Below are 16,676 nucleotides of genomic sequence, written 5' to 3' on the forward strand. Positions count from 1 at the left end.
GGGATTAAGGTCTGGAGACTGGCTAGGCCACTCCAGGACCTTAATGTGCTTCTTCTTGAGCCACTCCTTTGTTGCCTTGGCCGTGTGTTTTGGGTCATTGTCATGCTGGAATACCCATCCACGACGCATTTTCAATGCCCTGGCTGAGGGAAGGAGGTTCTCACCCAAGATTTGACAGTACATGGCCCCATCCATCGTCCCTTTGATGCGGTGAAGTTGTCCTGGCCCCTTAGCAGAAAAACACCCCCAAGGCATAATGTTTCCACCTCCATGTTTGACGGTGGGGATGGTGTTCTTGGGGTCATAGGCAGCCTTCCTCCTCCTCCAAACACGGCAAGTTGAGTTGATGCCAAAGAGCTCAATCTCATGCACATATACATGCCCGTCTGAGGTTTGCCAATGACCACAACATTTTCACCCAGTTCTCCTCTGAATCATTCAGATGTTCACTGGCAAACCTCAGACGGGCATGTATATGTGCATTCTTGAGCAGGGGGATCTTGCGGCGCTGCAGGATTTCAGTCCTTCACGGCGTAGTGTGTTACCAATTGTTTTCTTGGTGACTATGGTCCCAGCTGCCTTGAGATCATTGACAAGATACTCCCATTTGCGAATAATCGCACCAACTGTTGTCACCTTCTCACCAAGCTGCTTGGCGATGGTCTCTACAATCTTGTCCCTGATATCCTTCGAGAGCTCTTTGGTCTTGGCCATGGTGGAGTTTGGAATCTGATTGATTGATTGCTTCTGTGGACAGGTGTCTTTTATACAGGTAACAAGTTGAGATTAGGAGCACTCCCTTTAAGATTGTGCTCCTAATCGTAGCTCGTTACCTGTATAAAAGACACCTGGGAGCCAGAAATCTTTCTGCTTGAGAGGGGGTCAAATACTTATTTCCCTCATTAAAATGCAAATCAATTTATAACATTTTTGACATGCGTTTTTCTGGATTTTGTTGTTGTTATTCTGTCTCTCACTGTTCAAATAAACCTACCATTAAAATTATAGACTGATAATTTCTTTGTCAGTGGGCAAACGTACAAAATCAGCAGGGGATCAAAAACTTTTTTCCCTCACTGTAATATACGACAACTACTAGAAATAATAGAACATCATGAAACATCTAAGAAGCCAGGCCTGGTATTTAAGAAGCCAGGCCTTTGATAAAGTAAGACAGGATTTTATTTATAAATGCCTGGACTTTTTCAATTTCGGTGATTCTCTTATAAAATGGGTAAAAGTGTTGTATAGCAAACCCAGGTGTAAAATAGTAAATAGTGGCTACTGAATTGTCAAGAGGAGTTAAACAAGGGTGTCCGCTGTCACCATATATATTTGTTATGGCCATCAAAATGCTAGCTATTAAAATCAGATCAAATAACAACATTAGAGGATTAGAAATCCAAGGCTTAAAAACAAAGGTGTCCATGTATGCCGATGACTCAAGTTGTATATTAAGTCTGCAAGCTAGATCCCTGCAATGTCTCATTGAAGATCTAGATCACTTTTCTGGACTCTCTGGACTAAAACCTAATTATGTGTACAATATTACGTATTGGATCTTTAAAAAATACAACCTATACATTACCCTGCAGTTTACCGATGGGCTGACGGTGAAGTAGACATACTTGATATTCATATCACAAAAGATATGAGCTCTCCACAATGAATTTCAAAAATAGACAAGATCCTGCAACAATGGAGAGGTAAATACCTGTCTATTTACGGAAGAATTGCCCTGATTTAAGTCCTTAGTCATATCTCAGTTTACTCACTTACTTTTTTTTTTTTTTTGTCATTTAGCAGACGCTCTTATCCAGAGCGACTTACAGTTAGTGAGTGCATACATTTTTTTATACTGGTCCCCCGTGGGAAAGGAACCCACAACCCTGGCGTTGCAAACGCCATGCTCTTCCAACTGAGCTACACAGGACTATATACTTATGGCGCTGCCTACTCCTGATTAGTTTTTCTTGAACCCTAAATGGTTCTCAAGTAGATTACTAAGAAAAGCTCATCCTATGTTTAAAAATGGCCTTTTTGCCTTTGTGCAGATTGCCATGTCTCATTTTTGATTAATTGAAAATGATATTTTTTTCAAAGTATCTCTCTTTTTCAAACAAGCATTGCAGAGCTGGCTACAATTTCAATTTCATCCCCCTGAAAAGATAGAACAAATATTATGGCTGAACTCAAATGTGCTGGTTGATAAAATACCTGTATTTATGGGAAAGATGTTTAAAAAGGGTATTTTGTTTTTAAATGATATTATAAATTTGAATGGTAGAGATGTCGTTCATGGAGTTATCAGAATTGTATGGGAAGGTCTGCTTAATCCAAGATTACAACCAATTGATTACAGCATTACCCCAAAAATGGAGGAGGCAGGTGGCAGTGGGAGGAGGTGGGGAACTGGTCTGTCTGCCCAATATAAAGGATCAAAACTGGCGGAGGAATAAAAATAGCATAAATAGGAAAGTATACCAGTTTCATTTGAGGACCAGGATGTTGACAGCTGTGCCATACAGATTGCAAAATAGTTGGGAAGAGATTTTTGAAGTACCGATTCCATGGTACAGGGTGTATGAGTTGATATATAAAACGACACAAGATTCAAGACTTCATGCTTTTCAGCTAAAATTATTATATAGAATTCTTGCCACCAACAAAATGTTGAATATTTGGGGCATACAATCATCGAAGCTCTGCAGATTTTGTTGTGAGGAAACAGAATCAATAGACCATTTATTTTGGTATTGCCCTCAGGTAGCCTGTTTCTAGTCTCAGGTTCAGGAATGCCTGAAAATGCATAACATTGATCTAAAATTGATGGAATGGAATGGAATTATTTAATTTTTCTTGGGGGGGGGGGGGGGGGGGGGGGGTCTCGGATCACTGGTTCGGGTCCCTGTTTTTGACCTTGTGGGAGATCTGTCGACGTGCCCTTGAGCAGGACGTTGACCCTGGTTGATTCTGTGTGTCGCTCTAGATGGGAGTCTGTTAGATGACTAATGTGGTGTAATTGTTGAGCATCTTCACTGCAAGTATATTGTATGTTTTAAATATTCAATAAATAGGCCACACAAGCTCACAGAATGCAACCGCCGAGTGCTGAAGCGCGTAGCGTGTAAAATCGTCTGTCCTCGGTTGGAACACTCACTACCGAGTTCCAAACTACCTCTGGAAGCAACGTCAGCACAAAAGCTGTTCGTCGGGAGCTTCATGAAATGGGTTTCCATGGCCGAGCAGCCGCACACAAGGCTAAGATCACCATGCACAATGCCAAGTGTCGGCTGGAGTGGTGTAAAGCTCGCCGCCATTGGACTTTGGAGCAGTGAAAACGCGTTCTCTGGAGTGATGAATCACGCTTCACCATCTGGCAGTACGACAGACGAATCTGGGTTTGGCGGATGCCAGGAGAACGCATAGTGCCAACTGTAAAGTTTGGTGGAGGAGGAATAATGATCTGTGGCTGTTTTTCATGGTTCGGGCTAGGCCCCTTAGTTCCAGTGAAGGAAAACCTTAACGCTACAACCTACAATGACATTCTAGATTATTCTATGCTTCCAACTTTGTGGCAACAGTTTGGGGAAGGCCCTTTCCTGTTTCAGCATGACAATGTCCCCATGCATAAAGTGAGGTCCATACAGAAGTAGTTTATCGAGATCGGTGTGGAAGAACATGACTGGCCTGCACAGAACCCTGACCTCAACCCCATCGAACACCTTTGGGATGAATTAGAACGCTGACTGCGAGCCAGGCCTAATCGTCCGACATCAGTGCCGACCTCACTAATGCTCTTGTGGCTGAATGGAAGCAAGTCCCCGCAGCAATGTTCCAACATCTAGTGGAAAGCCTTCCCAGAAGATTGGAGGCTGTTATAGCAGCAAAGGGAGGACCAACTCCATATTAATGTCCATGATTTTGGAATGAGATTTTCGACAAGCAGGTGTCCACATACTTCTGGTCAAGTAGTGTATATGTGGTCTTCTGTAGCTCAGCTGGTAGAGCACGGCGCTTGTAACGCCAAGGTAGTGGGTTCGATCCCCGGGACCACCCATACACAAAAAATTTATGCACGCATGACTGTAAGTTGCTTTGGATAAAAGCGTCTGCTAAATGGCATATTATTTATTTATTTATTTATTTATTTATTTATTATATCCTGATGCCCAGTCACCTTACCCCTAAACATATTTACCTCTATAACTCCAGTATCCCTGCACATTGTAAATATGGTATTGGAACTGACCCTGTATATAGCTTACATACATTCTCATGTTCTTCTTGTTTTTGTTCTACTTGACTTTTTAAAATAAATGTTTTATAGTACTACTGCATTGTTGGGATAGAGCAAGCAAAAAGGCATTTCACTGTACTAGTGCACGTGACAATAAAACTTGAAACTTGATCGAGCTGTGGTCCTTACATTCAATTGAGAACTCAAGGGCTGGGTATACCCCCTTGGGTTCTCGAGAGCTAAGGCTAGGTAGGCCTATAAATGTTTGTTTTATTCATGACAACAGAATGCAGTCAGAGTTAAGGTTATCCTGCTGGCTATAGTAATATGGATATAATTCCTAATTTATATTAGCCTACCTCAGAAAGATATGAGAGGCATCCATATCTAGGTCATTACACCGCAGGAAACCTACCCCCTCTGCGTTCTCAGAGAGAGTTCACGGAGAGAGTTCACTGAGTTCATGGAGACAGCACACCAGCACAGGGCCGGCCGCAGAACTAATCAGTTGGACATGCATTTGATTTCCATAGGGGGTCACGTTTTTTTCACGAGACCGCCTATAAAAACTTAAACCTTAACCAAACAATAGTCTCTTTGAGTAGCGCAAATAGCGCATTTCATGGACAACACGTTTCGAAGGAGAAACTGAAGGACTAATTTGGCCACTGCACAGAGAGATGCACAGAGAGATCCACCTTTTTTTATTTACTATATTATACATTACATTAAAACAAAAACAAAATGCCACAGCCCAAGCTCCAAACATAGCCTCTGAACAAAGAAAAAATATCCTGATAAAGGCCATGAACAACCAAAAAAAACAAAAACCAAGCCTAAAATAGAAAGCAAACTCCAAGTCTCTGCAACCAACCACAGGAAATGATGTGGTGTAAACCGACCATTGAATTAACCAAATTGGTCCACCTAAAGAGAGGAGGGATCCTTGTGTTCACCAGAGACATTCCGTAATTGAACAGACTTCTCGCTCTTTGGCCCGTGGACGCCTTCGCTGGGGCACAGCTGTCATGCCTCCTAGCACAACAAAGGAGAAATGGTTACCCCCAAGATGGACCCTCCAAACAGGTCATCATCTCAGGGCTCCACACCTCCATCCCAGTTGAAAAAGGCCATGCAGAGCTGGAGAAACAGAATATGCAAACAACAAAGGAAAACAGAATCATCAGCAGACAAACTCACCTCCCAACCACATTCATCAGAATTCACCTCTCCAAACCAGAAGACTCCATAAAACTACTACAGGAAGGCTTCTTCATGCATTACTTTCACTACAGAGTCGGAAAAGGCAAATCCACCCACCACAGTTCAACAGTGTTTCAAATGCCAAGAATTCAACTATATTTCCACCCAGTGCAATAACCGGGTCAAATGTCTGAGGTGTGGCGAAAACCACCACCACAAAGCCTGCCAAAATGACAAAAAAATATGCAAAAGTGTGCAAATTGTGGGGGTGGGAACTCTTCAGCCTCAAAGAGCTGCCCCACCTACATAGCCCTTACCACCACTACCACCACTCTAAGGCAACCCAGAACACAGAGCACCTTAACGCTTAACCCACCTGCAAGAGGAACTACAAAATGCTGTACAGTGCAAAGTGGATTAAATTAAACATTTTCCACGTCAATCTACACACAATACCCCATAATGACAAAGTGAAAATACAAATACCCGACTTTACATAAGTATTCAGACCCTTTGCTATGAGACTCGAAATTGAGCACCGGTGCATCCTGTTTCCATTGATCATCCTTGAAATGTTTCTACAACTTGATTGGAGTCCACCTATGGTAAATTCAATTGATTGGACATGATTTGGAAAGGCACACACCTGTCTATATAAGGTCCCACAGTTGACTGTGCATGTCAGAGCAGAAACCAAGCCATGAGGTTGAAGGATTGTCCGTAGAGCGCCGAGAGAGGATTGTGTCGAGGCACAGATCTGGGGAAGGGTTCCAAAAAATGACTGCAGCATTGAAGGTCCCCAAGAACACAGTGGCCTCCATCATTCTTAAATGGAAGAAGTTTGGAACCACCAAGACTCTTCCTAGAGCTGGCCACCCGACCAAACTGAACAATCGGGGGAGAAGGGCCTTGGTCAGGGAGGTGACCTAGAACCCGATGGTCACTCTTGACAGAGCTCCAGAGTTCCTCTGTGGAGATGGGAGAACTTTCCAGAAGGACAATCATCTCTGCAGCACTCCACCAATCAGGCCTTTTATGGTAGAGTGGCCAGACGGAAGCCACTTGGAAGCCCGCTTGGAGTTCGCCAGAAGGCACCTAAAGACTCAGACCATGAGAAACAAGATTCTCTGGTCTGATGAAACTAAGATTGAACTCTTTGGCCTGAATTCCAAGTGTAACGTCTGAAGGAAACCTGGCACCATCCCTACGGTGAAGCATGGTTGTGGCAGCATCATGCTGTGGGGATGTTTTTCAGCGGCAGGGACTGGGAGACTAGTCAGAATCGAGGGAAAGATGAACGGAGCAAAGTACAGAAAGATCCTTGATGAAAACCTGCTCCAGAGCGCTCAGGACCTCAGACTGGGGCGAAGGTTCACCTTCAAATAGGACAATGACCCTAAGCACACAGCCAAGACAACGCAGGAGTGGCTGCGGGACAAGTCTCTGAATGTCCTTGAGTGGCCCAGCCAGAGCCCGGACTTGAACCCGATCGAACATCTCTGGAGAGACCTGAAAATAGCTGTGCAGCAGCGCTCCCCATCCAACCTGACCAGAGCTTGAGAGAATCTGCAGAAAAAAATGGGAGAAACGACACAAATACAGGTGTGCAAGCTTGTAGCGTCATACCCAAGAAGACTCGAGGCTGTAATCGCTGCCAAAGGTGCTTCAACAAAGTACTGAGTAAAGGGTCTTGAATAGTTGTGTAAATGTAATATTCCGTTTTTTTTTTTTTTTTTTTTTTGTACAAAACAAAAACGGTATTATGGGGTATTGTGTGTAGATTGATGAGGGAAATAAATAATTTAATCAATTTTAAAATAAGGCTGTAACGTAGCAAAATGTGGAAAAAGTCAAGGGGTCTGAATACTTTCCAAATGCACTGTATATGCCAGAGTGAGGAAATGTTCTGGAATGTGTGATGAGGCACATACAGTGAGGGAAAAAAGTATTTGATCCCCTGCTGATTTTGTACGTTTGCCCACTGACAAAGACATGATCAGTCTATCATTTTGTTTATTTGAACAGTGAGAGACAGAATAACAACAAAAAAATCCAGAAAAACGCATGTCAAAAATGTTATAAATTGATTTGCATTTTAATGAGGGAAATAAGTATTTGACCCCCTCTCAATCAGAAAGATTTCGTGCTCCCAGGTGTCTTTTATACAGGTAACGAGCTGAGATTAGGAGCACACACTTAAAGGGAGTGCTCCTAATCTCAGCTTGTTACCTGTATAAAAGACACCTGTCCACAGAAGCATTTAATCAATCAGATTCCAAACTCTCCACCATGGCCAAGACCAAAGAGCTCTCCAAGGATGTCAGGGACAAGATTGTAGACCTACACAAGGCTGGAATGGGCTACAAGACTATCGCCAAGCAGCTTGGTGAGAAGGTGACAACAGTTGGTGTGATTATTCGCAAATGGAAGAAACACAAAATAACTGTAAATCTCCCTCGGCCTGGGGCTCCATGCAAGATCTCACCTCGTGGAGTTGCAATGATCACGAGAATGGTGAGGAATCAGCCCAGAACTACACGGGAGGATCTTGTCAATGATCTCAAGGCAGCTGGGACCATAGTCACCAACAAAACAATTGGTAACACACTACGCCGTGAAGGACTGAAATCCTGCAGTGCCCGCAAGGTCCCCCTGCTCAAGAAAGCACATATACAGGCCCGTCTGAAGTTTGCCAATGAACATCTGAATGATTCAGAGGAGAACTGGGTGAAAGTGTTGTGGTCAGATGAGACCAAAATCGAGCTCTTTGGCATCAACTCAACTCGCCGTGTTTGGAGGAGGAGGAATGCTGCCTATGACCCCAAGAACACCATCCCCACCGTCAAACATGGAGGTGGAAACATTATGCTTGGGGGGTGTTTTTCTGCTAAGGGGACAGGACAACTTCACCGCATCAAAGGGACGATGGACGGGGCCATGTACCGTCAAATCTTGGGTGAGAACCTCCTTCCCTCAGCCAGGGCATTGAAAATGGGTCGTGGATGGGTATTCCAGCATGACAATGGCCCAAAACACACGGCCAAGGCAACAAAGGAGTGGCTCAAGAAGATGCACATTAAGGTCCTGGAGTGGCCTAGCCAGTCTCCAGACCTTAATCCCATAGAAAATCTGTGGAGGGAGCTGAAGGTTCGAGTTGCCAAACGTCGGCCTCGAAACCTTAATGACTTGGAGAAGATCTGCAAAGAGGAGTGGGACAAATTCCCTCCTGATATGTGTGCAAACCTGGTGGCCAATTACAAGAAACGTCTGACCTCTGTGATTGCCAACAAGGGTTTTGCCACCAAGTACTAAGTCATGTTTTGCAGAGGGGTCAAATACTTATTTCCCTCATTAAAATGCAAATCAATTCATAACATTTTTGACATGCGTTTTTCTGGATTTTGTTGTTGTTATTCTGTCTCTCACTGTTCAAATAAACCTACCATTAAAATTATAGACTGATCATGTCTTTGTCAGTGGTCAAATGTACAAAATCAGCAGGGGATCAAATACCTTTTTCCCTCACTGGAAGTCCCGAGACGGTGCGATAAATCCACAACCACAAGTTGGCGTTTCTATTTGTTATTTATTTATTTTAGCAGGAAGTCCCATTGAGACCAAAGTTTATTTAGCAAATACTTCAATTTAAGGCGGAGCATAATTGCTAAAATACAAAAATGCGGGATTTTTTGCATAAGAGCTTTATAAATTAACAGAATGCAATGTTCCAACCTATACAACACCAGTAAGGGCCAGCCTCCTTTCCGAGAGAGAATGCAGTGATGAGTGCAAAATCGATTGTGGAGGGAGCAGTGGTAAACAGCCTCCAATGGGCTTCAAAGAACTGGGAGCTGCATTCATGTAAATAATGTTGTCATAGTCTAGGACCGGTAGGAACGTTGACTGAGTTATCTGCTTTCTACTATTAAGCCAGAGGCACAATCTATTTCTATAGAAGAAGGCTAGTTTTATTTTCAGCTTCTTAGTTAACTCATCCATGTTTGTTTTAAAAGACAACTTATCAACGATCCAAATGCCCAGGTATTTATAAGAAGGCACACTGTCAATTTGGGCTCCATTTAAGGTGCAGATACTAAAATGTTGGAAGTCATTGTTGTGGGCTCTAGAAAACAATATATACTATAGATGCAACGGAAAACCATTGTAATCCATTGAGCCCATTTCAGCCATTACCGGAGTGTGTTTGATAGGTCACTGCAAACGTTTCTGCGGTCGTAACATTAACGCAGAAAAATAAAGGGCACAAGCAAGAGTAGGTAAGAGTCGCAAGAGTAAAATGAAAGCAATCAATCCAGTGAGAATTAAGTGGACCCCACAAACACAGGAAATGTATGGCTGAAATGGACAAATCCACATGTGGGCGGGGCATGCGCATTGCTAAAAGTTTAATAGAGCACGTGTGTGAGAAAGTAATTCTTCTATCTCTGTATAGGGATCCCTGGTGTGAGAGAACGTACTCTAGTTGCGGTGAAACCAGATGGGGTCCAGCGTCGCCTTGTAGGGCAGATCACGCAACGCTTTGAGCAGAGAGGCTTCAAACTGGTGGGCCTGAAGATGCTACAGGTGAGAAATTCCAAATGTACCCCAAAGCTCCTTCCTTCTAGGTATCCGAAAGGATTGGATAGGTATAAGTAGTATGATAATAAGCAATATGATAGTAGCTTCAACTTGTCCTCTGATACGATAATTGGAACTTGCCATGGATGGGGTTTATTCATAAATGTCTATGTAAATACCAGACTGTAAAATAAAGGCTAACCCAATGTTTTGCTTTCTTTCTTTCAGGCACCAGAGGAGCAGCTCTCTCAGCATTACCATGAGTTAAGGAGGAAGCCGTTTTACCCCAGTCTCCTGCACTACATGACCTCTGGTCCCATAGTTGTTATGGTGAGGGCTCCTGCCTCTGTCTAGCCTGATCATCCAAACTTGAATTGCTTGATTCAATCCGTAACTCCAAAGTTCAGCGCTATAGCGCGATTGAAATGTAAAGGCAATTTTCCTGTGTTCAAGGTAAAGGCTGCATATGACGGCTCAATCGGAAATTACAAGCACGCTATAGCGCTGAACTTCGGTGATATGGATTGAATTCAGCCCACGCTGTTTTCTCACTTCCCTGATCAGTCTGGGTGGCCTCTAATAGATGGACACCTGGACGGTCTATAAAATAACTTGTGCAATCAGCTGTTAATGCCCTTGCTCAAGTACCTTGCTCAATGGCACAACGGTAGTAGATTGTTGCCATGATCTGAGACCAGCAGCCCTCCATTTGCCAGTTCAGTTAACTTTTTCACCACTCAGCCCGAGACTTAACCACCTCCTCTGGGCTACCTAAGGTACCATTATTCAATTAGTTTTGAGTAATGACCCTCAAAACATTTTTAGTGAAAAGATGGCCAGACGAAATGAGAATCCCCATTTATACCTGGTGCTAACATGCGTCCTTTGTCCTGATCTTCTGGCATTCTGATTCTGCCCACATTTATAGACAGGTGTAGGTGATTAAAGGAAGCATTGTGATCAGATCTTCCTGACCACCTCTGGAGGTAGTCAGGGATGTAGTCATGTGTCTTACAAGTCTAATCTAGCAGTTAGAGCATTGGGCCAGTATCTGAAAGGTTGCTGGTTTCGAATACCCGAGCAGTCAAGGTGAAAAATATGTAGATGTGCCCTTGAGCAAGGCACTTAACTCTAATTTGCTCCAGGTACACTGCACTACTATGGCTAACCCTATAAAACAACACATTTCACTGCACCTATCAGGTGTATGTGATATACAGTACAAGTCAAAAGTTTGGACACACCTACTCATTCAAGGGTTTTTCTTTATTTTTACAATCTTCTACATTGTAGAATAATAGTAAAGACATCAAAACTATGAAATAACACATATGGAATCATGTAGTAACCAGAAAAGTGTTAAACAAATCAAAATATATTTTAGATTTTAGATTCTTCAAAGTAGCCGCCCTTTGTCTTGATGACAGATTTGTACACTCTTGGCATTCTCTCAACCAGCTTCATGAGGTAGTCACCAGGAATGCTTTTCCAACAGTCTTGAAGGAGTTACCACATATGCTGAGCACTTGTTGGCTGCTTTTCCTTCACTCTCCGGTCCAACTCATCCCAAACCATCTCAATTGGGTTGAGGTCGGGTGATTGTGGAGGCCAGGTCATCTGATGCTGCACTCCATCACTCTCCTTCTTGGTAAAATAGCCCTTACAAAGCCTGGAGGTGTGTTGGGTCATTGTCCTGTTGAAAAATAAATGATAGTCCCACTAAGCGCAAACCAGATGGGATGGCGTATCGCTGCAGAATGCTTTGGTAGCTATGCTGGTTAAGTGTGCCTTGAATTCTAAATAAATCACTAACAGTGTCACCAGCAAAGCACCCCCACACCATCACACCTCCTCCTCCATGCTTCACGGTGGGAACCAGACATGCAGAGATCATCAGCTTACCGACTCTGTGTCTCACAAAGACACGGCGGTTGGAACCAAAAATCTCAAATTCGGACTCATCAGACCAAAGGACAGATTTCCACCGGTCTAAGTTCATTGTTCGTGTTTCTTGGCCCAAGCAAATCTCTTCTTATTATTGGTGTCCTTTTAGTAGTGGTTTCTTTGCAGCAATTCTACCATGAAGGCCTGATTCATGCAGTCTCCTCTGAACAGTTGATGTTGAGATGTGTCTGTTACTTGAACTCTGTGAAGCATTTATTTGGGCTGCAATCTGAGGTGCAGTTAACTCTAATGAACTTATCCTCTGCAGCAGAGGTAACTCTGGGTCTTCCTTTCCTGTGGCGGTCCTCATGAGAGCTAGTTTCATCATAGCGCTTGATGGTTTTTGCAACTGCACTTGAAGTTCATGACATTTTCCGTATTGACTGATCTTCATGTCTTAAAGTAATGATGGACTGTCGTTTCTCTTTGCTTATTTGAGCTGTTCTTGCCATAATTTTACCAAATAGGGCTATCTTCTGTATACCACCCCTACCTTGTCACAACACAGCTGATTGGCTCAAACGCATTAAGAAGGTTAAGAAATTCCACAAATTCCAGAAATGAACTTTTAAGAAGGCACACCTGTTAATTGAAATGCATTCCAGGTGACTACCTCATGAAGCTGGTTGAGAGAATGCCAAGAGTGTGCAAAGCTGTCATCAAGGCAAAGGGTGGCTACTTTGAAGAATCTAAAATCTAGAACATATTTTATATATATATTTTATATTGGCAGGTGGCATAAAGATGTCTCTTTAAATAAATATTATTTTGACAAAATATCTGGTGTCAATGCGGACACAGTGGACATGTAAGAGACATATTAATACCATGTATAGATACAATGGCCAATATGTGAGCACAATCAGAAAGTGGACAAGATCAGGACAAAGGATGCATGTTATCACCCAGGATAAATGGGGCTAGAGTGTGAAACAATAATGAAATAAAGCAATTCAGTGTAGATTCCCAGACTACACTGCCTCTACTTATGTTAAATTCAAAACCACCAAACCACTTGTGTAGGGATTAGATAATGGCAATGGCTGTGTTGAAATTTAGATTTAGTGCCAAACTGATTGACTTTCAATTAACTTGCTGAATTGACTGATTTGAAATAGGATTGCCCTAATCCTGATGGCGAGTTTAATTATTTATTGTTGTCTAGGTGTGGGAGGGTTATAATGTGGTCCGGACATCCCGGATCATGATAGGAGACACCAACCCAGTCGAGGCCCAAGCAGGCACCGTTCGAGGGGACTTCAGCATTCACATCAGCAGGTGAACCTATTGAACAAAGATTCAAATGAAAATATGTTTTCACATTATAATAAATGGCACAATACCCTTTTAAGCAAATATTTTAATGATAATTGAATTGGACAACAATTAATTTTGAGAGGCATAAAAACGAAAGGATATATACATACAGTTAAAGTCGGAAGTTTACATACACTTAGGTTGGAGTCATTAAAACTTGTTTTTCAACCACTCCACAATTTTCTTCTTAACAAACTATAGTTTTGGCAAGTCGGTTAGAACATCTACATTGTGCATGACACAAGTAATTTTTCCAACAGACAGATTATTTCATTTATTATTCACTGTATCACAATTCCAGTGGGTCAGAAGTGTACATACACTAAGTTGACTGTGCCTTTTAAACAGCTTGGAAAATTCCAGAAAATGATGTCATGGCTTTAGAAGCATCTGATAGGCTAATTGACATCATTTGAGTCAGTTGGAGGTGTACTTGTGGATGTATTTCAAGGCCTACCTTCAAACTCAGTGCCTCTTTGCTTGACATCATGGGAAAATCAAAAGACCTCAAAAAATAAATTGTAGACCTCCACAAGTCTGGTTCATGCTTGGGAGCAATTTCCAAACGCCTAAAGGTACCACGTTCATCTGTACAAACAATAGTACGCAAGTATAAACACCATGGGACCACACAGCTGTCATACCGCTCAGGAAGGAGAAGCGTTCTGTCTCCTAGAGATTAACGTACTTTGGTGCGAAAAGTGCAAATCAATCCCAGAACAACAGCAAAGGACATTGTGAAGATGCTGGAGGAAACAGGTACAAAAGTATCTATATCCACAGTAAAACGAGTCCTATATTGACATAACCTGAAAGGCCGCTCAGCAAGGAAGAAGCCACTGCTCCAAAACCGCCTTAAAAAAGCCAGACTACGGTTTGCAACTGCACATGGGGACAAAGATCGTACTGTTTGGAGAAATGTCCTCTGGTCTGATTAAACAAAAATATAACTGTTTGCCCATAATGACCATTATTATGTTTGGAGGAAAAAGGGGGTCGCTTGCAAGCCGAAGAACACCATCCCAACCGTGAAGCACGGGGGTGGCAGCATCATGCTGTGGGGGTGCTTTGCTGCAGGAGGGACTGGTGCACTTCACAAAATAGATGGCATCATGAGGAAGGAAAATGATGTGGATATATTGAAGCAACATCTCAAGACATCAGTCAGGAAGTTAAAGCTTGGTCGCATATGGGTCTTCCAAATGGACAACAACCCCAAGCATACTTCCAAAGTTGTGGACGAAATGGCTTAAGGACAACAAAGTCAAGGTGTTGAAGTGGCCATCACAAAGCCCTGACCTCAATCCTATAGAATATTTGTGGGCAGAACTGAAAAAGCGTGTGCGAGCAGGGAGGCCTACAAACCTGACTCAGTTAAACCAGCTCTGTCAGGAGGAATGTATACATCTGGCCCTTCATTGGACACTGTGTTAACAAACCTCCAAACGAGCTTCAATTCCATACAACACTCCTTCAGTAGCCTCCAACTGCTCTTAAACACTAGTAAAACTAAATGCATGCTCTTCAACCGAACGCTGCTTGCACCCGCCCACCCGACTAGAATCACTACTCTAGACGGGTCTGACCTAGAGTATGTGGACAACTACAAATATCTAGGTGTCTGGTTAGACTGTAAACTCTCCTTCCAGACTCACATTAAGAATCTCCAATCCAAAGTTAAATCTAGAATCGGTTTCCTATTTCGCAACAAAGCCTCCTTCACTCATGCTGCCAAACATGCCCTCGTAAAACTGACTATCCTACCGATCCTTGACTTCGGCGATGTCATTTACAAAATAGCCTCCAACACTCTACTCAGCAAATTGGATGTTGTCTATCACAGTGCCATCCGTTTTGTCTCCAAAGCCCCATATAATACCCACCACTGTGACCTGTACGCTCTTGTTGGCTGGTCCTCACTACATATTCGTCGCCAAACCCACTGGCTCCAGGCCATCTATAAATCACTGCTAGGCAAATCCCCGCCTTATCTTAGCTCATTGGTCACCATAGCAACACCCACCCGTAGTCTGCGCTCCAGCGGGTATATCTCACTGGTCATCCCCAAAGCCAACACCTCCTTTGGCCGCAATTCCTTCCAGTTCTCTGCTGCCAATGAATGGAACAAATTGCAAAAATCTCTGAAGCTGGAGACACTTATCGCCCTCACTAACTTTAAGCATCAGTTGTCAGAGCACCTTACCGATCACTGCACCTGTACACAGCCCATCTGAAATTAGCCCGCCCAACTACCTCATCCCTATATTGTTATTTATTTTGCTCATTTGTACCCCAGTATCTCTATTTGCACATCATCTCTTGCACATCATTCCAGTGTTAATACTAAATTGTAATTATTTTGCACTATAGCCTATTTTATTGCCTTACCTCCATAACTTGCTAAATTTGCACACACTGTATATATATGTATTTCTGTTTCTGTATTTTTGACTTTGTTTTGTTTTACCCCATATGTAACTCTGTGTTGTTGTTTTTTATCGCACTGCTTTGCTTTATCTTGGCCAGGTCGCAGTTGTAAATGAGAACTTGTTCTCAACTAGTTTACCTGGTTAAATAAAGGTGAAATAAAAAAATTTAAAAAATGGGCCAAAATTCACCCAACTTATTGTGGGAAGCTTGTGGGAGGCTACCCGACACGTTTGACCCAAGTTAAAAAATGTAAAGGCAATGCTACCAAATACTAATTGAGTGTATGTAAACTTCTGACCCACTGGCAATGTGATGAAATAAATAAAAGCTGAAATAAATAATTATCTCTACAATTATTCTGACATTTCACATTCTTAAAATAAAGTGGTGATCCTAACTGACCTAAGACAGGACATTTTTACTAGGATTAAATGTCAGGAATTGTGAAAAACTGAGTTTAAATGTATTTGGCTATGGTGTATGTAAACTTCCGACTTCAACTGTATATAAACATTGAAATTGATCATTGAGAAAGTGTTTTGAAATTGGGAGCATCATTTCAATGACAAAATACTGAACTGGACTTCAAGCCATTAACAACGAACTAATGAATGTAGGTTTGTGTTTTTTATAGAAATGTGGTCCATGCCAGTGATTCAGTAGAGGGGGCTCAGAGGGAGATCGAGCTGTGGTTTCATCAAAAGGAACTGATGGATTGGGCCTGCTGTGACCACAGTAGTACCTACCAGATATGAGAAAGAGATGGGAGGCAGAGATGGAAAGGAAGAGTTAAGCATTTCATTATACTGTTTTGAACCTGCTGTATCCTGTGCATGTGACAATTAAACTTGAAAGCGTGAAAGAGGTAGAACGACCATCAGGAATAGTGGCACCATAACCATACCTACCTCTTTATGTGCCCCACGTGCGATACTCAGCCCACTCCATCTTGGGTGGCTCCAAT

General features: G+C 42.6%; 1 protein-coding gene across 1 annotated transcript in view; it reads left to right on the forward strand.

The window, feature by feature from the left end:
- The window catches only part of LOC311137818 (nucleoside diphosphate kinase-like), a gene marked incomplete at both ends in the record, with an annotated part of 37,229 nt that extends 20,762 nt beyond the window's left edge, over positions 1-16,467 (forward strand). Inside the window, 4 exons of the mRNA XM_084172416.1 lie at positions 9,897-10,027; positions 10,250-10,351; positions 13,131-13,243; positions 16,347-16,467. Coding sequence (XP_084028542.1) covers positions 9,897-10,027; positions 10,250-10,351; positions 13,131-13,243; positions 16,347-16,467 — 467 coding nt within the window. The remainder of the gene's footprint in view (positions 1-9,896; positions 10,028-10,249; positions 10,352-13,130; positions 13,244-16,346) is intronic.
- Between the last annotated feature and the right edge of the window lie 209 nt (positions 16,468-16,676).

This window comes from Coregonus lavaretus (genome assembly GCF_964263955.1).
Source record: "Coregonus lavaretus genome assembly, chromosome: 12".
NCBI lineage: Eukaryota > Metazoa > Chordata > Actinopteri > Salmoniformes > Salmonidae > Coregonus > Coregonus lavaretus.